Genomic DNA, 25,416 nt, shown 5'->3' with positions numbered 1-25,416 from the left:
AGTGTAGCCTCTAGTGATGAGTGCTTCCAGCATGTCTGTGTTCAATTTCAGAAAGAGCTTTGGGATCCTTGAGGGACAAATCTCAGTAGCATTGAGGTATTTGAATAAATATCACTGTGTGTTCTGCCAGATGAGATTTTGATTTGGGTTTATTTTAACCTTTAGGTGACTGACTTGTGGTCTCTTTGCTTTGACTCTGCCATACACAGCCTGAGCTCAGTTCTGTAATACTTGAGCCATGGTGCATTCTTTGGAGTGTAGAGCACTTCTCCATGAAATTCTAATGAATCTGTGACTTTGCTGCTTACTTTTCTAGCTTGAAATTCCACTTGTCTATGCCATCTTACCCGTGGTTTGGCAAGAATGCTCAGGTTTTCTGAAGGAGTATACAGCAAACTAAATACAGTATCAGCATGATTTATCCACAGCTGTTCAGCTCCTCTTCCACTGTAGTGAAAACTGTTGAAGGTTTCCTGTAGTTATTGATGAAAATTCATGAGGAATAGATGGTGAAAGAATGCCATTATTGTCTATCTGAATTTCACAAGGATTTGCTACCATTCAGCAAACTTCTCCCAGAAGATTATTTCGTTTGAAAAACTCATTGGTAATAAAAAGAAATGAGACCAGTAGAAGTGCAGAATTTCCTGTGGAGTTGAACTCTTTTTACCCAGAAGTGGCTTTCTCCTGGTGCCAGCTTAGAGCAGTGTTTTTCTGGATACATTCATCTGCTAAGTCTCAGTCCTGAGCTGTTTATATCTGTAGTGCTGCCTCAGTGAAAAAGCAGGGAGGATTTCCCAGGTGGAGTAATTTCACTTAGGAGATGAAAACTAACATAATTGGTTTAATTTATTTTTGTTTAACACCCTAAAATCAGAATGCTCTTGCTTTTCTTAAGGTAGCTGTCCTCTTTTTTGCTAAACAGTTCACAATTCTAAATTTAAAAACTAATTATTCTTAACACCTTATGCAGTCCACATCTAATGTGGCATGATTGAGGCTGGTATGGATGCCAAGCTTCTGGCCAAATGTTACCAGTGTAATGTAAACCAGTGAGGCTTTTATCTTACTGTAAACTGTCTAGAAATCCTAATTATACAGCTTGACATTCTTGATTCACTGTGAATGTGTATGTTTTTGTTTACATGCATGCACATAAATGGAATAATTTAATGCTTTGCCAGCTGTATATACCAGTTGTGGTTTTTAATATGAAAACTGTTCTTAAGAAAAATTCATGTAGATGATGAAAATGTGGACATAAAAGCAGCTGTGAAAATAAGACTTGTTCACCTTTACCAGAAGGGTCTAGACTTCTGTTGTGCTTTGATCTTCTTACCTAAACAATGACTTCATTTCCTTAGTTTCTTGAAAGCAGAAAGATCTTGGTGTTGTGAGTAAACTTGAGTTTGGCAAAGTAACTTCTATCACTGTGGTTTTGTGCTGATACATAATTTGGATTTCATGCCTAACAAGTGCATGGAACAATGGGCGACAAGTTGGTGCACGTTTTGTTGTGGTGATACACAGCTCTGGACTGGATGGATGGGTGAATTTACTTCCTCTGCTTCCACCCTTTGGGGGGATCCATCCCACCCTCTCTTTACAAATCTGCTTTGCAATTTCCTCAGTGATATTACTTGAACAAATTGTTTTGGTTCTTGGGTCAAACTGATGAACTTGCCTTCTTCAGATGTTTCATGGATTCTGATGGTATCCAAGAACAAACTGGCACCCTTTTTTCCTGTCTTTAAAGTATGAATTGAGACATAGGGTGTATTCCCGAAAATGGGATTTTATGTGATTTTTACCTTTATCTTCTTTCTTTTTTTAATTAACTGAATGCATCAGTGCCTTGCCCCAGTGCTTATGCCTGCACTTACTTACATTTGTTTATCTTATGCTTTTCTTCTTGGCTTTTTAAACTTTTTGTCCTTTGCTACTTAATGCTAGTTTATAGCTCAGTTATCCTTCTCATGAAGTGTTTAAGTGGGTTTACATTTTTCTGTATGTATATTTAAACTGGTGTTTTTCCTTTAGAGGGAGTAAAAGATGCAAAAAAAACCAATTTACAGTTTGCAAATACTCAAGGTAACAGCTGATGTCAAGTGGGCACTGCTTCAGTAGTACTGTCAGTAGTCTAACATATTACAAATTTAGTGTACAGGAGTGACTCTCAGTTTTACCCTGAACTGAACAGCCCTCTGCTAAAATTCCTCTATTGCCACATGCCTTAGAATCTGGAATTAAAATATAGCAAGAAGGCTGAATTGGATTTTTATCTGAGGAAGAATTTACATCTAAGGTGATCAGTATATTTTCAAACTGATGAATGCAAAAAGGGAAGACAGCAGGCATTCAAAATTCTCAGGCTAAGGGAAAAGGAGATGCCAAGCAGCCTGGGTGTGTGGATTTGCAAGTGTTACCAGCTGTATGGATGTGCAGGAACAGGAGAGCAGATGCCTAGAAAAGGGTTCACAACATGTGTCATTTAAAAATTGAGGTGTTGGGTTTTTTTCTTCTGATAGAGACAGAAATGAAGAGTGAGTGGGTTTGGACAGAAAAATGAAACTCTCGTTTTGTTCTCCAAATATTCCAATTTCATCCAGGAAGCTGGAGAGTGTGGAGTTGGTTGAATTTTAGAAAAGCAGGAGACTTGGTAATTCCAAATAATGGGAGTTTTTTGTCCCTGTCAAATGTATTCCAGAATCTTGTTCAGCATAATGGGCCCAGATACAGGCAGTGTCTCCTTACTGTTGGAAAAGGCCTTGGAGCTCAGTGTTTAACCTGCATTGCAGCAGACTTAAACTGGTTTCCTGTATAAAGCTTTGTCTTTGACTTAATCTTGGCTTCTCTCCTTTAACTCCCCATCTGTGAATGACTCATAACAAGCAGGACCATCAGAAAAATATTGTGTACCTTTTTATCCAATTCTGTGGGGGTTTTGTTTCTAATTTTTTTACAGCCTTGCTGCATTCTCCCCTCCCATGCAATGAATCATGCAGTGTCTGTACTCATACCTGACAGGAAAAGTGCTTGTGCATTGAGGGAAAGTTGAATGCTAAACAAATAGAGAGAATATCCCCAGCCATCAATCTGCTGAGAGCAGAGCTTTTGTGTTTGGCAGGTATCCTCAGTCAGCCCCTGGGGCAGTGCTGATATTATGATTTTCTTTCCTCCTGTAAACAGCAAGCCCTGTTAAATGGATACTCTGGCTTGGGGCACAGTTGGATCTGTCAGGCACTGGCAGCAAGGGAGGCTCTGCCTCAAAGGCTTTTTTTTTTTCAGCTGTCTCATCCAGAGACTCAAGGCAGTCCCACTGCAGAGCTTTTTAGAAAAATGTCAAGCTTTACATGTCTTATTTCTCCTGCCCTCCCATGAATGTTTTGGCCCATTGCCAGATGTGTGCCAGCACAGGGGCAGCTCACTCAGCTGTCCTGTCCCTTTGCAGTGTTTACAGTGGCCACACTGGATGGAAAGGGCAAAATGCTACACCCTGGGTCCTTGTCTTCCATATTTTTATTTTAAATACCTTCCTAGGGAACCACAGCCCCCGTATTTAGTGCAGGTTATGTGCTAATGATAATGAGGATGTCAACCGAGGCAGGCAAAGAGGGAGAAGGGCTGGAATGGCTTCATCCTGTCACAGTGTTGTGGTCTCTTCCCTTGTGTCTGACAGGAAGCCTGGAGTAGTGGACAAGTGAGTTGCTGGCATAAATATTGATAATTTTTATTGCTGTGCAGAGCAGGATTTTCTAGCAGCAGTATGGTGTGATGTGGTGAGCTGGTGAGATGCTCCTGCAGCTGCTAGAGCTGCCCAGCTCCAGCTGTCTCCTCCAGAACTGCCTCTCTTTGGGTGACAGGTCAAGGGAATTGATAACATCTAGGCTGTGTTTGAAGTGGGACACTGCTCTCATGGCTGGCTGCACACTGCTGCTGTCAGTTTTTCACTACAAAGGATTTGGAACAAATTAATAAAATGTGATTTTTTTTTTTTTCTGGCCAGCCTATAATTTTGGATACAGAGTTCAAAATGGAAAATTGAAATGGTCAAAGGCCTATTTGAAGGTAGAGAGGCAATTAACTAACTCCTTGATGAAAATAATAGAAGCTAAACCACATCACCTTTCCTTTACACATCTCAGTATAGGTGATGCTTTTTGGATGTGACTGATGACACTTTGCATCTCTCAGGCAGCTGCCTGGCAAAGGGCAAAGGAAGGCTGAGGTCACAGATGCTTTATTTTTGTGTATATAGGCAGCAAAAATGCTTTATAAACATGAAAGAATTGTTCTCTTTCCTTTTTATTACTGCCTCAAGTAGTATTTCAAAGATGTTTTTCTCAGAACTGGGGGAGCTATAGTGCTTCAATGTACTTAATGTAAGGTTTCAATCAGATTTCACTTGTGCTCATAGCAATGGATCTTAACAGAGCTGTCTCATAATTCACTTTTTGATAGGCTCACTTGTAAAAAAAAAAGTGATTATCAGTAGCACAGATGGAAGTTTTCTGTCTTAAGGGGACCTGTTAATAGGGTGTTCAACTTAGCTGTTATTTAGATGTCAAAAAGCCATCTTCATCCATTGATTAAAATGGAAGAAAAATGTAGCTTGTAATTTTAAATCTGTGGATAATGGAATTATTTGATGAAAAATCAAGGTCTTTCTTCTCTCTTTCTTGGAATTCTCATCTTCTTTCCTACAACCTGGCAGTTGGGTACACTGTTTGCGTGGATATTCTCCTTTCACAGTACCATTAAAGTGGTTACAAACTTGAAATGGAAAACTTGTGTTCATTTCAGACTCCTTACACTTGCAGGAAATCATAAGTGACGTTGTTGTGAGGTTGTTTTCTTGTTGACTTCAGTTGAATTTTATAAGTTGAGCAATTTCCAAGAAGCCCTCTGCAGATCCCAGAAGCAGGGTCATTGATTTACTCTCTGTCAGTCATGGGAATGAAGACTTCAGTAGGGCTTTGAAAATCTCTTTGGAAGCCTCAGCTGGCATATCTTCTGTAGGGAACAACAAAAGTCCTTGAGTGCATCTGCAGGGTGATGTAGGAGACTCCCAGGAATATTTGACCCAGTCAGAGAGATGATGGAGCATTTGTGGCTCTAGCAGTGAGCAAGTGGCAGCCAGCAGAGCAATTTTAATCAGGTAATACAGCGCTGACAGCTCCTCGGTTTCCCTGGCTTTGTTCTGGAGTGGCTGGCAGGAGGCAGAGCAGTCACTTCATTATCCTCATTAATTCCTCAGTGCCTCACTGTGCTCCACATCCCACCAGGCACTGGGCATGGGCTGCACTCCTGTGTGCCTCTGCAAGGAGGGATTTCCACCAAGGAGCCCCAGCTTCACTGCCTGCCTTCAAGCTGTGACTTGTCTCTAAAAATAAATAAACAAGCTGACTTATTTCTATGCAGAATCTTGGCAAGACAGCCTTTCCCCTAGGGATAAATTTGTTTTGCCAAATTAGAAAAATCTGTTAGATATCTAAAATTTACAGTTGTTATGTACTAAATTATTGGTTTTGGAGATAGAGTTTTGGACTTATGCAACTTGAAAAATATTGATGGTGGAATGAACAAGGCAAGTTGCTTTCTGTATAACCCAATTATTTTTTTTCCTTTTTTTCCCTTTCTATTTGTTTTTCCCCTTAGCTTTCAGTCGCTAAATCTGTCAGGTCCCTACAAATACCATGAGGAAATCTCTAGGAATATTTGTTGAAAATCCATGTCCTTTTGGTCCTCAGAGTATGTGTGTTGTTTTTTTTCTTGCATTCTCTCTCGGCAATGCATGCAGAGCTTGTGGAAGCAAGTGTAGTTTATTTTAAGTTTTCTCTTTTTCTCTGTGTTGCTGTTCCCTTTATTCATCACAAATGGTGGATGATGGTTCCTGAGTTCTGGTTTTAGTTATTTGCCAACAATCTTAATTCTAGTAAAAACGATTTAATTTTAATATAGAATTCAGGGGAGTTGAAAAGTTAATATTCTTCTAAGTGAATATGACTAATATTAAGGGGAGAATGAAGATGATGGATGTGTCACCTGTCTGTGTTTCCAGTCACATTCTGATGATGCCAGCCTTAATCCAGTGAGCCTCCTCCAGCTGGCAGAGGGTCCAGAAAGAGCCCGTGCACCCTGGATGGCCAAGGGGGCTCATTGACCCTGTGTGTCAGCAGCAGGGAAAAAGCAGCCCAGACTCAGACTGCTTGGTTCCCAGCACTGGTTTGGTGTGTCAGATGCTGGAGCACAGCTGGCTCTGTGGATAGCTCAGCAGTTGTGTATTGAGTTCCTGCTAACAGGAGGAGATGCACTGGAACCCACCCAAAACTGTCCAGATATTTGACAGGCTACTTATTGTCATTTACTGAGCATGCTGAAATTCTTCCAGTTCTTCCTTGGCTGCTCTGACAGAGCAAGAATGCTCCCTTATAAACATTTTAAGTTTGTAGCATGGATGGTTTTGTTTGGACTTCTAAAATTTTTTTTTCTGACTTCTTAATAAAAGGAGACACTTTCACCCTCAGTCCAAGAGTCCTTTTGTCACAAAATATGTAGATCCATGATAGTTTCTGTAATATTCCAGATACCACGTAGGCCCTGACTTTGTCATTACTTTTTTGTCAGCATGCTTTTTTCTCTTTTGTTGAATGTTCCAGTAATTTCTCAAGAATTTTGGAGCTTTTCTCCCTTTGCTTAGTCTCCTTTGCTGGTACCATCAGTTGACTCTGGCCTGTCTATAGTGAGCATCCTCAAAACCTGAAGATTTCTCTGTATATAAGTTTAAGAACATTTAAATGTCTGATTTTCATTCATCAACTCTGGAAAACTCCATGAATCCAAATAAGACTCCGAAATAGTGAGATTGCTATGTGTAACAGATTATTTTATGAAGTTTATTATAATTTAAAAAATAAAAAGAATACATAACCTTATTGAAAAGCCAGTTAACAGTCTCAAATACTTAGATTTTTCAGAAGCAAGCAGATTTCTTGCTTGTTTCAGCCTTGTTATTTCTTGCCAAACTGTATATTTTAGTTGAGTTGTCTCTGGGACTTCTTAGCTCCTAAGCTGAAAACTGGAAATGAGACTGGCTATGCAATTACGAGAAAAATGGAAAATTGTTTTGTTTGGATTTCAGCAAATTCAATTTAAGGTCAGATTTTTTTCTTTAACAATGTACACTCTATCTTTTTATTCCTAAAGGCATATTTTCAGCAATTTGGCTTAACTTTGTGGTCATGGGGGTGGAATTCTTTATCTTGGCTTGATAGAAGCAAGCTTTCAGAGCATGTGTGGGTTAGTGTCTGACTTGGTGCACAGGAAAACACAATCTCTTTATCAGGTGGTTTCTGGTTCAATGAAAGAAGTTTTTGGTTGGGTTTCTTTGTGTATGAGACAGCAGCTTGGTAACTTTGGAGAAATAGCTCAGGCTTTCAATAAATAACTGTCCATTCCATTTAAAAAGTTAGGAGTCAATAAAAATCAACATTCTTGTGTAGCTAGCATGTTTCCATGGCAGTTTGAGAAAAAAACTCAAATTTAAATAACATGAGGACACTCTTGACATAAATGTTATGAAATCTTTCTCATGCAATGGATAGGAAAGGTAAAGGAGAATTGAGTACTTACCTTCTTACCTATATTATTCTGCAGCTTCTTGAAATCCTGTCAAGTTGATTTGTCTTGATACAATGAAAATAATATCTAGTTATCTGTCATATTAAAGAGTACTTTGATGCAAGGAATTTTTTTTTCATCATAGTTGAGACCTGAAGAGCAGAATGTGCTTTTTTGTTCTCTTAAAAATTTAGTCTTTGAATGCAGAGAGAGGAAGAAGTTTGGACACTAATCAATGTGAAGGCCAAGTCCCCAACTCAGTCATACTCAGTTACCCTGGGGTTTTGATAACTTCAAGAGTTGGGAAAATAAGACACAAAACTGATGTGTGAGATCAGCAAAGTTACAGTAATTCATTTAAACACTTGACTTAATCAGTGTTTCTTGGGTTCCCTTCCTGTAAAATATGACCTGTATTGTAATAACTTTTTTAATAACTGAAATAACATTTGAAGTGAAAGCTCAAATTCATTTTTTCCATGTGAACCTAGAAATTACAATTGGGCCTTTTTATGATTTGGTGATTGAGTAGACAAATGGTGCACTTCTTGGGTACCATAACAGTTAACACCTGTTTCAACTGTTTCATATTTGTATTGGATGGAACCTCAGCAATCCAATATGTCTTGAAAAGCAAAAATCTGATATAAAATATTTCATGGTATGGAAGAAATTACAATAAACAGAGTATAGCTTAAAATATAAAATGCTTGTTATGCACATTTACGTAGGTTTCATCTGTATTTCTGAAACCAATGTAGCCACCTTGTGTAAAAGTAGTCCTAGTTTTTCTGAGGGTTGGTTAAGTGATTATTCAATACCATAAAGTAAATACTGTTTTCTAAGAAAACAGTATTTCCTGAGTTGGAAGAAAGGAAGCAGTTTGTCAGTGAGAAGTCAGGTACAGCTGGATTAATTAGCATTTGTTTTTGATTTCTCTCAAACTTGCTTTGGGGACAGGGACCACTGGCAGAAGGGTGGAGTGGTCTCCTATGGCACATACCAGGCAATAATGTCACTTCTTTATGTTCTTTGTTACTGGTGTGGTATTTTGCATTCAGTAATTTCGGAAAATGTGAAACTTTGTTCATTAAAATCTGAAAGCTTATTTCAAGTTTAGTGGAGATGGGCTCTATTGTACCTTCCATGCAGCTCAGGTACAGCACTTCTGGCCCCCTCAGCCTCCCACAAAAGGCTTTGTTGTCTCTGGTGTTTGGTAACTTGAAAACTTCCTGCTTTTCTGGATAAAGCTTGGTTTGCAAATCTAATTATTATTATGAAGATTACAAAAATAATTTGCCAGAGTGCCTTGACAGATGTAAATATCGTGAGCTTCTTAATATGATATTTCAAAGCTGAAGTTTATTTTGAGAGTCAGGGTTAATGCTCTCAAGATTTGTTTAGAAAATATGATCTTGGCATGTGATGACCTAGGAGATTGTTTTTCCTAAACACGAATTCAAGTTTGCTTTTATCTCAGTTTATCTGATTTGAGGTAAACCTCAATGCCTTACTAAATTGCATCTGCTTGTAGAGAACACTGTAAATGATTTGCATTTTAATGGCTTCTGCATAAATTTCATAACTCTGGAATGCTTCTCTTGCTCATTTCCCTGCAAAAGATGCTGGGTTTGTCTTGCTGTAACAAAATCTGTTTAGCTTTTCAATTATAAGAGAAATGGACAAATTTGCCCTTGCTTTTGGCTATTGCTACTCTTTTCAGAATTTTCAAGACTGCCTTTATCTACTTTAGAGAGCAGAAAGGCTTCAAGATAATTTCACATGAATCATAAACATTTCAGACACGTGTTGGAAGCTTTCTTACACATAGGTGCTTGGTTTGGGAGTAAACATACATGCAAATGTAGGTTATGGTGGGTAGCATCACAAAATTCATAAACTACTAGTAGAATTTAAATTTCTTTAACTGCAATTGCTCCTCATAAAAACCAGGGGAAATTTAGGAAGTAAAATGAAAGAGTGAGTAGATAATTGGTACAAAGAGTTATATGATATGAGGAAGGAGGGAAAAGGGAGACAATAGCTGGAAAATAGCTAACCTCAAAAGAAGCATAATACATTGGTCTATGTAGTTTTTCTTCAAGTTTTTAGGCTTTTTTTTTCTCTTTTATAGTGAAATATATTCTAAGTGTAACAAAATACTTTAAGGCACAATTCTGAGCATCTTTCCTTTATTAATGCATAATGGAGATGGTAATGACTAGATCACCTTAATATAGAAAAATGAGATATGATCAGATGCCTTTTCACAGCTATCACGAGACCTGACAAAAGGGTTATCATAAAGTGTCTTATGTGCTGAAAAGCTCTGATGAAAGACCCTATCTTTATAATATATTGTGACAACTAAACCTACTCACTACTAACTAAAGGTTTTTATAAAGTGCCATCTGCTCCAACTTTCCTATTGTCTCTGCTGTTGTGGGGTTTTTTTCCTGTGAATCAATTTTGGGATGTTTTCATTCCCTCTTGTTTCCCACTTTGTCCGTGCTTGCTGGATTCTGTCTGTTGTGCCATCAGTTGTTGGTGGGGCCAAGCTGTAAATCAGGTCACCAGAATGATTCATATTAAAAATAAACCTACAATAAAAAGCTTGGAATCCTCTTTGTCAGCATTCTACTTAATGCCCTGCAGAGCATCACTGCTATTATCTTAAGCCATCTCTTGTTTGTATTCAGTTTGGAAATTATGCATTTGCAGCTGGAACAAAATCTGGGTATTCTCAAAACTGCAGCTTCAGCCACACATCTGTCACGTTCTCATCTCCAATTTATCTTGTGTACCCTCTGATTAAAAGCATGTTGGTCCCATGTTCCACTTGAAATAGAGTGGTGGTGCTCCTCCCTTCCCAAAAGCATTTCCTATCTATTCCTGAGCTAATGGAAAACATGTCAAGAAATGTGCACCTATCAAGGGGCTGCTTCAAGCAAGTTGTGTTTTTCTGCTTGTACCAGTAGCTTGTAAATCTGGAAAACAAACCTTCCCCAGCTGTTTTCTCTGCTTGCAGAAAACCTTGTTCTGGTGAATATGAGCCAGTTTGCTCTTCTCATAAAGACACCTATGGGTTTTGAAGGTGGGGAGGGTATTTTTTTTTTTTTTCCTCAGACTTGTGGAACTGGGGAGTCTGGAATTGCTCTGCAGCAGGATGAATGCTTGACAGCTGCATTTGCTGCCTCTGTTCTGTCTGCACTGGGGTTGAATCATGACCTTCTGAACGGTATTAGATAAAACTTGCTAGTGAGCTCTTCTCTGTGGTAATTAAGTGTTGTTATTGAGATTTTGAGAAGCTTATTTCAAATGTAGTGGCACTTCTTCCTCTGGGGTAGGAGTCATGCCTGCACCCTGTATCTGCTCACTTGCATTTTGCTATCACATTGCATTAGCTGAGTTGACAGTCCCTTAAGAGTTTGGAATTGATTGTGTAATTGGAGGAGGGGGGCAGAACTGAGTAGTTGAAACATGGCTTTGAAGCCAGGGTGATGGGGTGAGCTCGAGGGGTCTGTTTTGTACATGAGAAATACAAAGTTGCTTCAGTAATCCTGTACCATTCAGGAAACTCTTCTCCACCCTTGGAGTTGTTTTTGAAGGCATCCCTTTCTCCAGGAAAAAGGAAGTTATCCTCTTTGTAATCAGTTTGAGCTACTGTGTTTTGAACTGCTTGCTAGTTCAACACAGACAAACTACAGCATAAGCTATGTGCAAACAGTTGTATCATTTTAAGTGCAAAAATTTTTTAAATGAACTTGCAGTTATGGGTTTAAATACAAGTGGGAGATAATCCAGATTATTATTATCCCACTTGTATCCAGGTCTTGAGATCACTGAATAATGTGATAGTTGATACAGAAAATCCTGTGCTCTCCTAGCTTCCTTTTGATCCTGCTGTTCGTAGAATTGCAGGGCAAAGTATGCAGTGTGACTAAATTGTTACACTTGGGCCGTGTGTATTTTGTAACTAAAATATCTACCAGTGGGTTAGAGCTTGAGTACCCAAATACAAAGGGCTCAGACTCTGTCCTTGGCAAGTGACTTGTGAAAGGTTAATCTGGGTATTGCTCAGCTGTTGACAAATGTTTATTGCATGAGAAAAAATACCCAGAGTTGTTATTTTACAGTAGCATGTACTCACTGAGACTTTCTATATGTAAGCCTGCAAATTGTCTCCTGTGTATTTAGTAACCAGATCCCACTTTTGTTTTACAGCTGCTGCAGAGGGCAAAGGGAAAAGTGGGGAAGACTTTTTTCAGAAGGTAAGAAAGATATTTCAATTCTATAACAGCACCTGACTAGAGAAAGAAAAAAAAACCAAAACCAATTATTCATGCATGTGATCAACTAATTAAACTTCATGCACAGTTTCCACCATATTGATCAAATTTTTAAAAATTTTGTCATTTAGTGTTTTCTTGCTACCAGCCATGCATGGAATGAGATGAGAAACAGGTTCTTTGGTGTCTGCTCCTGTCATCTGTGCACAAAAACAATTTACCAGTTTTACCAGTTACTTAGCTGAAAATGTTAAAATATGCATGATGAACATTTGTTATGCTTAATTGTTAACCCAAAAGATGTTGTGAGGTGGTCTTAAGCATATTGTCTGTGGATAAATGCTGCATCCTGTTATTAAAATACTGCCTTGCAACAATATTGTTGAAAGCATAAATATTTGGTTGAGAAATGCAGTGGGTTCTTAAGAAAGAAATGCACAATCCACAAAACGATTCAACAAAGTTTGTGGTTGGACAGAGGCACGGAAGGACTGGAAAAGGGAGTCCTGCAGCAACTAAACTACAAAGTGAAACATGGTCAAGAGTAAGGACTTGCAAATTGTTTTTACAAAGCAGCATAGTATTGGGGTTTTTTTGGTCTTTTTGTTTTTGTTTTTTTTCAAGAATAGTTTGAAGAACATTATTTATGAGTTATTTTAATGAAAATCTGTATGTTGCAGGCTAATAAAAATGATGAGCTGTTTTTTTAGTACAGAGAAGAAAGACAGTGCAAACTTTGCTGTATACTGAAATGCCTTGACACTCTTTTTTGACTCATTTTCCATTGAAGTAATTTGCTGTATTTTGCTATAATTTTAAGTGGTTGTTCTAGAAAGGAGGATCTGAAAGGTTACTTTACCCTGCATGTGACTGTGGGATGCCTTGATAAAGGCTGGTGAGGAGGAATATATATGCTGCCAAAATGTTTGGATTTTCAGATTTATGTTGCCCTTAACTGACAGTGAGAGTTGTTTTTCTAAATGTGGTGCTTAACTCTCTGATATTGGTGTGCACAGAGAAGAATGTGTCAATAGTGCCTCCTTAGGATTTTATCAAAATACTTTGAGGTTTTTTTACTTGCTGAAACAAAGCTAAGCCATAGTAGCCTGTGCTATATTCTACACATTATTCATTTTACCACGGTGTTTTCTCTCTTTTAGATAAATCTGCTCATAATTCCTAAAGGTGTGGATAAAATATTTCTTCTTGAGTTGCTTATCTGTTTGACATGTGTATTTGATTGCTTGATTTACTGTAGATATGATGTGCCTTACAATTATGTAGTCACTAGTGTAATAGCAGAAAATGCTGCGTTGAATTTAAGAGGAAAGCAAAATATGCTGTACCCTAAGTATGTCAATGAGTGCACTCCTTACTTACCCACACTGATGCTACAGTGGCTATCCTGGCATTTAGATCTTGTCATAGTTGTGCATAATTATTTTCTAGGCACAGTGTGGGTGCTGCAATAGGTTCAAGCTGCTTCATTTTAACTGGCATTCTTCTTAAAATATCACCAACTCCACAGTGTAGATTTCTGAAGTTTCTGAGCACATACACACAATGCTACAACTAATAAAACCAGATGGAAACTATCTCCTTTGAGTTCTCTTTTGTTGGAAGAAATCTCTGGACAGTTGCTCATAGCTTACTCACCATCTCTGTCTGCGCAATTTCCTTTAATCAGAGTTTAATTTTTCCCCTCTCATGTGAAATGAATAAGGCAGAGTATGTGGAGGTAAAATGAAGACTCATTTCATGTGTTTCAGGTTGGTGCAGTGAGGGAGAAAGTGATTTGTGGTATTAGAAACACATTGCCAATGAAGGCAGCAGGACACTTACAGAAACTCAATATGAACTCCAAGCTGCAGCAAAGACATTTTTGTAAAGCAGTTCAGATAATGAGACTTCAGGACATTATTGGCAGGATTTTGAGTGGAACAGGGAGGGAGAAGTGCATCCTTGAGCGGCCACATCTAGAACATGAGGGCTTTATTTGCATAAATAATGCCACGTTTGGTGTGTTCTGATGGACTGCCCTCAATGTGCTGAGGTTGGAAATGGCTTTGGAGGTGGAGGAAGTTTTCATAGGAATGCTGAAATGGCAAATGACGAGGCAAAAATTCAGGAAGGTGATTCTGTATGTCAAGGCATGCAGACCAGGAGGGAGCAGAGAGGAGGCTGTGCCTGAGGGGTTGGCAGAGACTCAGCCTGCATTGTTAAGCTGCAGAGAGGCTTTTAAAGAAAGTTAATACAAGGCTTTGGTGCTAAGCAGTCTTTTGGTGGTCTTCAAACATGTGAGAAAGCAGTATTACTTGGGTTTTCATAATCAGGCAGGATCTCAGTGGATGTGAACTGTGCCTACCAACTTTCAACTTCCAGAGTTTAATAACAATTTAAATGTCAATATGCATAATTTCACTCAGCATTTTAGCAGAAACAAGCATGTGTAATGCAGTTGCTTGTGGAGCTACTGAATGAGCCCCAATTCTTGGTGAAATTCAGGCAATTTTTCTGCCCTGTGGTGGCAGGAAAGATCAGGTGAAGACATTCCCCTTCCTCTGGTCCTGAATTGAAGTGAGAAGTAGATAAAATGTCTTTTGGTAGTGTCATTTTTAAGAGTCTGAAAACTTTATCATACTTTCTTCTAATGTTTCTAAGTTGTAGTACTGCTTCAGATGAGGGAAAACCTACCACCATCTAATGAGGATTTTTCAAAACCATTGGGAGCTATGAATAATTTGGCAAGAAATAAGTAAATAATGGCATGGTTTTCTGTGTAGAGCTCTTGGATCTGCAGTTCAGTAACAGGTAATCCTAAATAAACATGGATTGCTCTGCTGTTGTGTTACATACTATTTATGTAAAAGATCCTTGTGGGCCTTGCTCTCTAAATTGTTTTTCTTATTTATTCTGTGAGAGGAATACATAATATGAAGTTATTATATGTCCTTGATCCAGAGCCCATTTTCAGTTGATGGTGGATTTTTTCCACCAAGTTCCACAACATCTGGTTCACGCCTCATAGGAAGCAAGGCCCTTTCCCCAGCAAAGCCAGGACATTGTTCCAGGGAACAGATAATTTATGTAGCCCTAAATTATCTGTTAGGTGTGTGGCACTCTTATATAAAATGTAAGAAGGTGGTGATTCTCTGTCCTGAAGAGTTCATAATCCAAAACAGGTGAGGGTTGGCCCTGTGGACCCAGAGGAATGTCATGCATCATTTTGGTTTGCTTTTAGCTCTCTCATCATCAAGTTGGTTTCTTTTCTTCTTTTTAAACATTTGGGAATCTCAGTGCTGATGGTAATCTTTCATTCTGAAACTTCTTTGGACAGAAGTGTATCTGTAGCCTTCTCCAGGGCCTGTGAGCAGAGTAGGGTGGGTGATAGGTGAAGGCTGTGGCTTGAGTGGAATTTGGGTGGAGTTCTTGGGACAATGTGGGACTGCACGTGCAGAAGGTGGTGACTGGAAACGATGCACTCATGGTGCTCTGCACAGGTCACATCCACGCTCTTTATTTCAGTGTTATTCAGTGTGCATGTGTTAGTGTGAGCTTTGGGAGTGTGCCTGGAGGGGCTCCTCAGCTCTGGCTTTCCTGCCTTTTGGAGTTCATTTGCAGAGCTTGGTTTTGTAGGAAGCACTAAACACTACCAGCCAGCTGTAGCTTGTGTGTTTTACTGGTCCTGAGTCTTGGACACCCTTTTATGTTTTGTGTTTAGGGTTTCTTCTGTACCTTTTTTAAGCAGACAGAAGTGGTGTTTGCATGCATTTGCCCAGTTGTGGATACTTAGGGGTTTTTAAGATATCTCTGGATTTAGGCAAAAAGTGCTAAAACACAAGCATTTAAATGCTTGTGTCTCTCTCACTGCAGAGTCTGTTTTTCCCTGAGGGAGACATAAGTGTGCTTGGAGCTGTGAAGTTGCAACTGGGCAAAAGTTTCATGTGTGTACCAAAATCTCTTCTGTTACTTATGAGGAGCTTAGGAGTGCAAAGGAAGACGAGTGGTTTCTTTTCATTTTCCTTCCTGTGCTTACATGGAGCATGTTTAAACTGTAGCTTCAAATTTTATTAAATAATTAGCACCATGGAAGCTACTGTGGCCATTTTGGAAGCACAATGTGGTGAAACCATCCTTTAAAAACAGGTGGTCTTTCAGTCCAGGTATCTGGAAACAGTAGTAGCAAGAGACTAAGAAAGAAAACAAAGAAATGCCCAACCAAAGCCAAAAAATAAACCCCCTGTGATTATTTGAAGATGTGAAAATAGCTATATCTAACTGCATCTTTAATCATATTTCTGTGAAAGTCCTTTATGCAGTAGTTATTAATGATTGTGCATTTTTATTTATTTAGGAGGCTCTGGCAGCAAAGGCAGCAAGGAATCTTCCTCAAGCCCTGTTTGCTTATCTAAGACAGTAAAAAAGCTTGGTTTGCAACATCCTGTGTTTTCTCTTGTATCTTTGAAAAATATCTTTTATGTTGTTCTGGGACAAACCTAATTGTTGCAATATTCTTACACGTGAATATATTAATACAGTGTTGATGTATGCATTTTGTAAGCATAGGTAGTATATTCTGATACAAATAAATTTAATTTTCTCTTTGCAGTAGGTCAGACTGGAAGTGGATCAGTCTCACTTTTTAATCTCTGAACGTGAAGCATATCTAGAGCTTCAAATGCAAGTGGCTTAGGGCATTTTCAGGCATTAAAAATATTAATCATTGACCTGAGACTAAGATGTCTCAAGCTAATCATTATCCACATTCAGGACTAACTTCTGGAGGGCTTTTCATGTGTCTTCAGCCATGACTATTCCCCAGCTGCCTGTTTATAGCTGTAGTTCCCCCAGGGCTGTGTTTCCATTGCTGATGGCAGCCACTGGGCTCTGAGTTTCTTGCAGTGTTATTTATCTGGTGGTGAGACCTCGTGAGCTGCTGGTGATCAGACATTAGCATGGGTCTTGTCTCTGTTTCAACCACAGCAGCAGCTTGGAGCTACAGGAGCCGGTTCCACACATTCCACTTTTTCTGGGTAGGAATCAGGATCTGCACTAGCATTAAAATAACCTCTTGATGTAGAGCTTGGCTCAGAGCATGTGACAAGGATTTATTAAGGCCATACGTTTCCAGAGCTGGCTTCAAGTGCCTGGCTGGGATGGGAATGCTGGCATCCAATTTACCCTGAGCTTCCTCTCATTTAGCTTCCTGGGAAGAGGAAGGGACTGCTTGGAGAGGGCAGCATGGATTAGGGGGCTGAAAGAATGTCAGTGCAAGTTAACATTTGCAGGAAATCTTGGGATTGAGACATTTGTCTCCCTTTTGGCAAAACCCCACCCAGTGGAAAGGAGGCTATTTAGGTTGGATCAGTTTCTCTAAAAAGGTAAATCAAGAATGCTTACTTAACTTTTTGCTTAGTTCAGGCAGAGCTGAGTGGTGGGAAGGCTTCATTTTTGTGGAAAATGGCACTCATCCCATCTGTAGTATAGTGACCATTCTGCTAAGGCAATGGAGTCATTCCAAGGATTTTTGGTTTTTGTTGTTTTTTTTTTTTTTCATTTAATCTCCAGTTTCTCCTGTGCTGCTTCTGATACAATGGGTACTATCTTGAGATTTTACCAGTAATATTAAGTCTTAGTTGATAAAGTTCAGCTTTATGCCACTTTATTGCTATACCTAACACTTTGTGCAAGATCTCTCCTGCATTGTGGAGCAGTAGAGGAGGAGTGGTTTGTCACCACCATCTCAATTGAGGTGCTCAGTGCTTTTCATTCTGAGAGTTAAACCCTCCCTCAAAACAGAGGAGGGATTTCCTTCACAGAAATGTTTGTGCTTTTACCTTGGGGGGGGAAAAAATAATATAAGGGAGACAAGTATGAGAATGATTCAAATAAAGAATATACACTGGGTATCTGCCTTGTAAGGAGGAGAATTGCAGATTTTGGTTTCAGAGAGGAGATTTGGATGCATATTGGTGTTTTGAACAGTGTTCTGTGTAGTTTCACTTTTAGTGATACTTTGCTTAGGATTTTTTATATTACTTGTGTAATTCATTAATACTGTAGAGACAGATAGTTCTATAGATCATTTTTTGCATGCTTAAATATTTTTTTTGTTTTCAACTATGCTATGTCCTGTATTTAAAACAAAAGTGTTACCTGTGACCCTTGACAAGTATTTCCATTGAGGGTAAAATAAGCTTTCAAATCAAGTGAAGGACTTCAGTGTTTCTCCATAGGTAAGGGCATTTGATTGATTGATTTTTACTCTCAACTTTTTTTGCTGTACTTGTAAGTTAAGTACCAAATTCTGTAAACATTTTTGTTGCAGAAGGTTCACTTAATGTAGTTTTTGGATGCAGCAGCAATACTGCAATTTTTCTTAAACAAAACCTTTGTTTTAAGAGTCATCTTAGTTCCTTTCAGGTGAAGTGAAGGTTAAAAAAAGATGCAGTGAGTATGTGCATACATGCATTTGTTCTCACCCTTTCTAGGGTAAAAATCCCTTACTGGAAATGGAAACAATAAAAATTCCAAAGCCATATCCATATAGGCAGCTTTCCCAATTCCATCTTTAGTGATTTAGAGCTTTTATGTGCAGTCTGAAAGTTTCATTTGTAAAACTGATGTCTTTTACTCTGCTGTCTTTATTGCCTTTATCCATGATCTGTTCATTAGTTGTAGTATTTAGTAAAAAAATTTTGATACGCCTTGATCAAAACTATGAATAAATACATTGCTTAGCTTCAGGACCTCTTCATCCTGAACATGCTTGCTTTAATTCTTGGTAAGTTCTTTAGGAATAGCTGTGAAAACCTTGTGAAGATGGTAAATTTGTTAGAATCAGCATTAGGGTAAGTCCTTGACAGCAAAGAGCCTGTGTGCTGCTTTGGGGAAACCTCAAAGTCTGCACAAAAGTATTGGCCCTGAGAAGTTGTAGGGAAGTGTTGGTGTTCTGCTTAGCTTGACATGACACTGTATAGCAGTATGCAGGTGAGTTTTCCTTCTGTTCCCTTTTTATATATCAATCAGAAACACATCAATGTTTTTTAATAATTATTTTAGCATTTAATAAAAACTTGAAATAAAAATCAGTTTAACAGAGATGGACAAGTGAGTAGGTGAATATCAATTCCCTGCAGTATTGAAGCAAATGACTTGCAGTGGAAGCATGAACAAAAGCATATGGGAGTATTGATCTTTATCCATGCTGCTTATTCCAGACAGTCATGTCTAAAATAATTTACATGTTACCTTTTTCCAAGACAAGTAAAACTAGGGAAGAAGGACTAGCCAAGCAGTCACCTTTTCTGAAAATGTGTCTGGGTTTCTGACAGTTGGGCCATAAAGTGGGAAAATGAGGAGCCCTGCCCTTGAGGACACACAGGCATTCATGTCCTTGTGTGTAGGAAGACTCTATTGTCCCACTGCTCCTTTCTGTACAGACACACAAGTGGAGCTTGATCCTTGTCCTCCCTGTGCCTCCTTTGGTTGTGTATTTTAAACAGATGGCACCTACCATGTGTGCTGTCAGTACTGACAGACTGCAGTCACAGCAAACTTACTAAGCATTTTCTGTATTTTATGGTTTTAATTCTGGTTCTCTGCATAGGAGATGGGTTTTTTGCCGCACAGGAGCACAAACTGGAAGCTCTGGACAGTATAATCTGGGATGTGGGGTGCCTGGGGCTGTGTGCCATTGCTGCTTCTCAGGAACAGCCCCTCCTCCTTACCTGCAGAATGGGTGTTTACACAGGGGTCAGGCTGTACTCTCCAACTTTGAGTAGTGGCTGTGACAAACTGTGAATTCTTGATTGGAATTTCTTATGTAGATCACCTCAGGGGGAAAGAAACCACCACAGGGCTTGGGATGCAAATCCATTGCTGTACCCAAAATGTTGGCCAGACTTCCACAAGAGCTGTGTACTTGCACCAGGCTTTGGGCCAAGTTTTGTAATCTCTTTTTCAACTCCTTATATTCCTCAAATTTCCTCATCAAACCAGTAATCCTTGATGCTGCCCTGCTGATGTGCTCTGGCAATGCAAGTGCTTTCTCTGGCCTCACCAGTTTTGGAGTTTGAATTCCCAATGGGTAACTTCACACAAACCTCTTTGGAGTCTCGTTCCTCCTTCCCATCCTTGTTCTTCCCTTGCTTTCTCCTCCCCCCAAACAAAAAAAAAAAAACAACAAACCATTAAATGTAATAATTCTGTTTCCAGCTACAGCCATTGCTGTGTTCTTGCTGCCAAAAGCCATGTTCAGGGATTAGTCATCCTCTCAGATTGTGCTGCATTACCTCTTGTGCACTGCAAGAGATAGAGCTAAGCACCACCCCATGCAGAATTTCACATGTCTGCTGTGACTCTTCGGGTCTTGTCATATGGAAATATATTTTCCTTTAATTTTCATCTAAGTTATATTCCATGATTGAAATAAACAATAAGAATAAACTTGTTTATACAGCTGTAAATGCATGCAAACTGAGGGGACTGAGACAACTTTTCTGAAAGCTGAAGATGCAAGATGAACACTGAAAGTCCGTGAAACCAAGTATTCCAAGACTAGGCATAACATCTTCATGGTGTAAAGTGAGATTGTCTCAAAGTTACTTTCCCACATGGTATTGAAGTCCAAACTCATTTAATTTTGTTCTTTTCCTCACTTGCCTGGAAAAAGAATTTCATTTAATTGGGGAAGGAATTCAGACTAGGTAACTGCAGAGACCCACAAGTAGATACAGATTCCTGTCTGACCCATTTTCCTTTCACTGTGATTAATTCCTGAGGCAGAAAAGGCCAAGATGCCCAAATCCCAAAGGTGGGAGGGTCAGAAATAGGTATCTTACCAACACTAACTATAAAGAATAATACTTTGATTTAATGTGCCTGCTTTAAATGAAGACAGGTCTGTTATATATATTGTTCTTGTTCATCCGCTGTGTGTAAAATACTTCCTTTGAATTCTGAAATACTTGTGGGCTTTGGGGGAGTTTTGTTTGGTTGGTTTTGTTGCATTCAGGACATTCCAGTTTCTATCCAAAATCAGCTAAACAAAAAATACAGCATAAGAAAAAATAATTTCTTACTGTCTTAATGTAAAAACTCCCCAAAGTGCTCAAACTATAAACTTTTCAAGCTGGAATACAAGGAAGCCAAAAGCTTCTCTTCCAGCTGCCTTACAGTTAGACTTTTTTTTCCTTGAAGGCCCAATGATATGCAGCTAGAGCCAATTTTTTCAGGGTCAGAGTACAGTCTGATTTGTTTTGTTGGTGTCTTCCAGTGTCTTTGTCCTCTTCTGTTTTTTCTCCACTGAGAATAGCTTACATATTTTGGCTTGTAAATACTACAATTACACTTGGGCAAAGGGGAGGAAGGAAAGTTGTAGAAAGACCATTTCTTAGGTTTTCCTTCATTTTGAGAAGAAGCATGAGGTTATTTTTTGGGGATTAAACCTTGCTGACTGATATGCCTGATCCCTTTGGTCAGTTGATCCCTCAAGGCAAGGAGAGCACTGATTAGTACTCACTCTATCACTTATTTTGTGTGGACATGAGGGAAACTATGGCAGAGGTGCTGTTCTGCAGAGATCATGAACTCTGAGTCATCCCTAGGCTGAATTTCCTCTGAATGTTATGTAGCTCCAGTATTTATACAATTGGAATGCATGTATTATAGCTGGAGCACTTGAGTTCTCTTCTTCATGTGAGAGCAGAGCCCCTGTTCTCAGGGTATGTGGCATAATACTGATTTCACTAATGAAGCAGTTCCATTGCAACATGCACTTGAGGTTGTCATGGAATTATTCCAGATTTTTCAGGGAAAATATAAAATCTTGTCACTTAAAATTGCCTGTGTTTGAATGGTAAAGCTGAAACAAAAAGTTGGTGCAACAGTGATCTATGCAGTCTTCAATCTCATCTATGATCTTCAATATCATCTTTACTTTCAAGTTTAACTGCTCTCATAAAAAGTCAGTTCCAAGTTTTCCAGAGCTTTGTGACACTCTGCTGTTATAATAAATACAATATGTAAGTAGTAACTTAAATACAACGATAGTTTAAGAAGTAAGCAATGTAGTTTAATTTTTTAAGTGTTCTTAGGAAAGTCCTGGTTTATCGTAACATTACAGCCTGGAGTTGAAAAGCCAGCACAGACTAAGCATTTTGATACTTCAGTAAATGTACTTCATTTAAGTGCATCCTGACTTTTTTTTGCCTTTCTAGGATAGGAGATAAACTTGTCTTTGTAGGGACCAAACTGAATTATCTTTTTTGGTCTAATGTGGCAATTTTTAACATTACGAAGAGCTTAAGGAGAGTAGATGGCCAAATCTCAGTGGCTGGCAGTCAGACTGCTTTTCCTTTGAAGATCTTACATGCATCTTTCTCATATGTCCCCAGAATGTGCAGCTGTGAAGTTGTGGGCTTTCATTTTATTTTAGTTTAGCATAAGTAACGGGGAGGATTTAATTTCTCCAAGACAGAAGTCTCCAACCTTTATTGAAAGGGTAAAGGACTGATGGGATGTAACACTTGCCTTGAATGACATGCATTCTTCTTCTGTCTCCTGTCTTGTGGTTCCTTTCATGTTGGATCTTCTATAACTCAGTCCTGCACCATTCTTTGTTTTAGCATCTCCCTTTTCCTTTTAGACAGTGCCTTGCAATTTTCTGTGTATTTCTCTGCCTGTTGCCCAATTTAAAAAAATCCTCCCCCAAAGCCTTTTATCAGAGACAAGTGACTTCTTTGAAACAGCTTTTTTCACATCTGGATTGAAAAATGGTGAAAAGTATATGTATGTTGCTGGTAGAATTTCACCCTCCTGGAAATGTTTTATTTCAGCTGTAACTTATTATCCAATAGTGCTGAAACCAAAAATATAGTATAATGAAGTCTGGCTGACGCTTTGTTTTTCCACATGGCATGCTAATCTGGAAGTTGTTGTGGTGTCCTTGGGATTTGGATGTAGAAGATAAGAATTAGGAACTGTTAGAGAAATCTGCCCTAATTCTGAATTAGACTGTTATGGAAAACTTTACTGGTATTGTAGCTGTTTTCTTAATACATTACTTTTTTTCTTGGAAGTGGCGTTGCTAATTATTTTGACATGTAAATTGTTCTCATTCCATCATGAGTATGATGAGGGTATGAGCTCACCATGCTTGTTGATGAGACCTTGGTATAAAAGAGAAGTCCTTGAGTCTCAGTAGACATGCCCAGCATTTCTAGGAGCTGCATTTCCATTCTTCTATCTGAAGTCCTTGGTGTCAAGCAGTTCCTTCTCCTGTGTTACAACTAAATGGGTTGGTGAAGCTCCGTAGCTCTGTGCCAAGATGAAATTTCAGTATAATCTGCCTGTAATAGGGCTGGTGGAATTTTCACTGAGCCAAAGGCAGCAGCAGAATGAGAGCTGACACTGAGCTAAATGACTGCATGCTTTTCACAGGGTGAGAGTGTGTGCATAGGCTTTCCCTGTTGGCTGGTTGGAGATGTACAGATAGATTACATACTCTGTCATAATAAATAAATGCTGTCAAATATCTGCTCTGACCTGCTAAACTGAGAAGTAAAAATTCTGGAGTCTGGATAAGCTTATAATGAAAAGCTGCTTTTGGGTAAAAGTGAGGCAGACCAATATATTTTGACTTATGGAGACTCAAAAAGATTCAATTTAAATTTGATAGGCTTTACTTAAGAACCATTTTAAGGTAACTGAAGAAATATTTGTGTTGAATTGTAAAGGTTTGAAATTCCCTCAGAGATGGATGTGGAGTCTGCTGTAGCTATTAGTGGTCATTTGAACTTCATGGAAGCTGCTGAGCATTTTGGGTTTGCTCTGTGGAATTCTTTTGAATGATCAGAACTCTCAGCCATGCTTATTAACAGACAAAAGTTGTCAAGAAAACCAGAGAAGCAGTTAATGGCTTGTGCTATTTAAAAGTAATAATATTTAACAGTTTTAAAAATGGTAATCATCATATTTTCAGAAAATGAACGTATGCTTTTGCAGGAGAAAAATAATAACTTAATTCTTTAAAAATGCTTTCTTTTTTAATAGATTATGGAAGAAACAAATACACAGATTGCTTGGCCATCAAAGTTGAAGATTGGAGCTAAATCGAAAAAAGGTATTTTATTTTGTTCTTGTTATGGGGTGGGATTTGTTGTTAGTATAGTAAAAACCACAGAATAAAGAGTTGGATTTTCAGAGTCACACATCAGTACTGGTCACCTGAAGTATTTCCATTTCAGTCTGCCATTTCTTATAAAAATTTTGGTTTGACATTATCTTGATTTTATATAGGTATTTGATACAGCAACCCATTTTAAGGAGCTTGCAATTCTGGGAGTATTTATTTAATCAAAACTGTTGTATTAAGCATGTGTGACTTCTGCTGTATGATTCTGTATCTAATCAGAACAGTTTCTTTATTTTACAGCAGCCAAAGCCAGTGTTTCTGGTAACATTTTAGATGAGTGGGTGTTTTGTGGGGTTTTGTGTTTGTTTCTGTAGAGTACAAAGATGAGTGTTGGCCAAGCCCAGCAGAACAGTAAATACTCATTGTGTCCCTGACAGGGACAGCCTGCACACATTTTTGGGTTCTCTAAGAAACCTAAGTGGAGCTGTTTCTTAGGAATGACCAGTATTGTGTTTTAAATTGTTTCTTTTGGAAGCCCAGCCTATTAGTGTGAGCTAAGTATACAGTCTGGACATCTCTCTTGGAAATAAACCTTCTTGTTCTGTTCATAAGGAGTCATAGCTGTGACTGATTGAAAGCAACACTTAATTTCTCTTCTGCATAAAAAATGGAATTGGGAACACTGCATGCATTTGTCCAGGCTAATACAGATTTAAAAACCAAGAAAATGAACTTCAGATAATTTCTCTCCATGTTATATATAGAATGTAAAGGTGGAGGTGTGGGCTAACCTTAGTAAATTAATAACATCTCTTGGGAAGAAAAATGACCTTCTTAGAAAGGTGCAGGATTAATAAAATTTTTATGGTGTGAAGTGAGATTGTTTCTGAGATACTTTCCCACATGGTGGTAAAGTCCAAATTGATGTCATTTTTTCTTTTCCCCACTTGCATGGAAAAAGAATCTTGCTTAAATGGGGAAGGAATTAAGACTGGGGAAAATGCAGGTGTTCTGTATGTAGGCATTAATGTGTGGAACTAACCTTTATAGTAATGCAGGAGTGACAGGGTCTCTGTGCAAACCTGGGAGTTCTGTGTACCCTCTCCTCGGGTGCTGGGAATTGATGCACACCTGACACTCCTCAGCAAGCTGAGGCACAGGAGTTCGTTTTTCTTCTGAGCACAGAAAAGATGAAATGGTACCTCTAACTTTTTCCCCCTAATTTAAGGGGGTTTAGTTCTGAAGGTGAAAAGCATGAATGAAAGGCAAAAAAAGAGGGGTAAGAGAGGTGGTTGGTTGGGTTTCTGCATTGGTACTTGGAGATGCAGCTTTAAATTAAATTAATTTAACCTCTTTATTAGTGACCTCAAG

At 38.7% G+C, this 25,416-nt stretch overlaps 1 protein-coding gene across 1 annotated transcript in view; it reads left to right on the top strand.

The window, feature by feature from the left end:
- Window positions 1-25,416, top strand: part of BICC1 (BicC family RNA binding protein 1) — a 90,322-nt gene that overhangs the window by 20,974 nt on the left and 43,932 nt on the right. Inside the window, exons 2-3 of the mRNA XM_071438672.1 lie at window positions 11,845-11,891; window positions 23,964-24,033. Coding sequence (XP_071294773.1) covers window positions 11,845-11,891; window positions 23,964-24,033 — 117 coding nt within the window. The remainder of the gene's footprint in view (window positions 1-11,844; window positions 11,892-23,963; window positions 24,034-25,416) is intronic.

The sequence above is a fragment of the Agelaius tricolor genome, unplaced genomic scaffold (genome assembly GCF_023055355.1).
Source record: "Agelaius tricolor isolate 1412-34295 unplaced genomic scaffold, bAgeTri1.0.p SCAF_13, whole genome shotgun sequence".
Classification (NCBI taxonomy): Eukaryota; Metazoa; Chordata; class Aves; order Passeriformes; family Icteridae; genus Agelaius; species Agelaius tricolor.
This window is presented reverse-complemented; position numbering and strand designations above follow the sequence as displayed.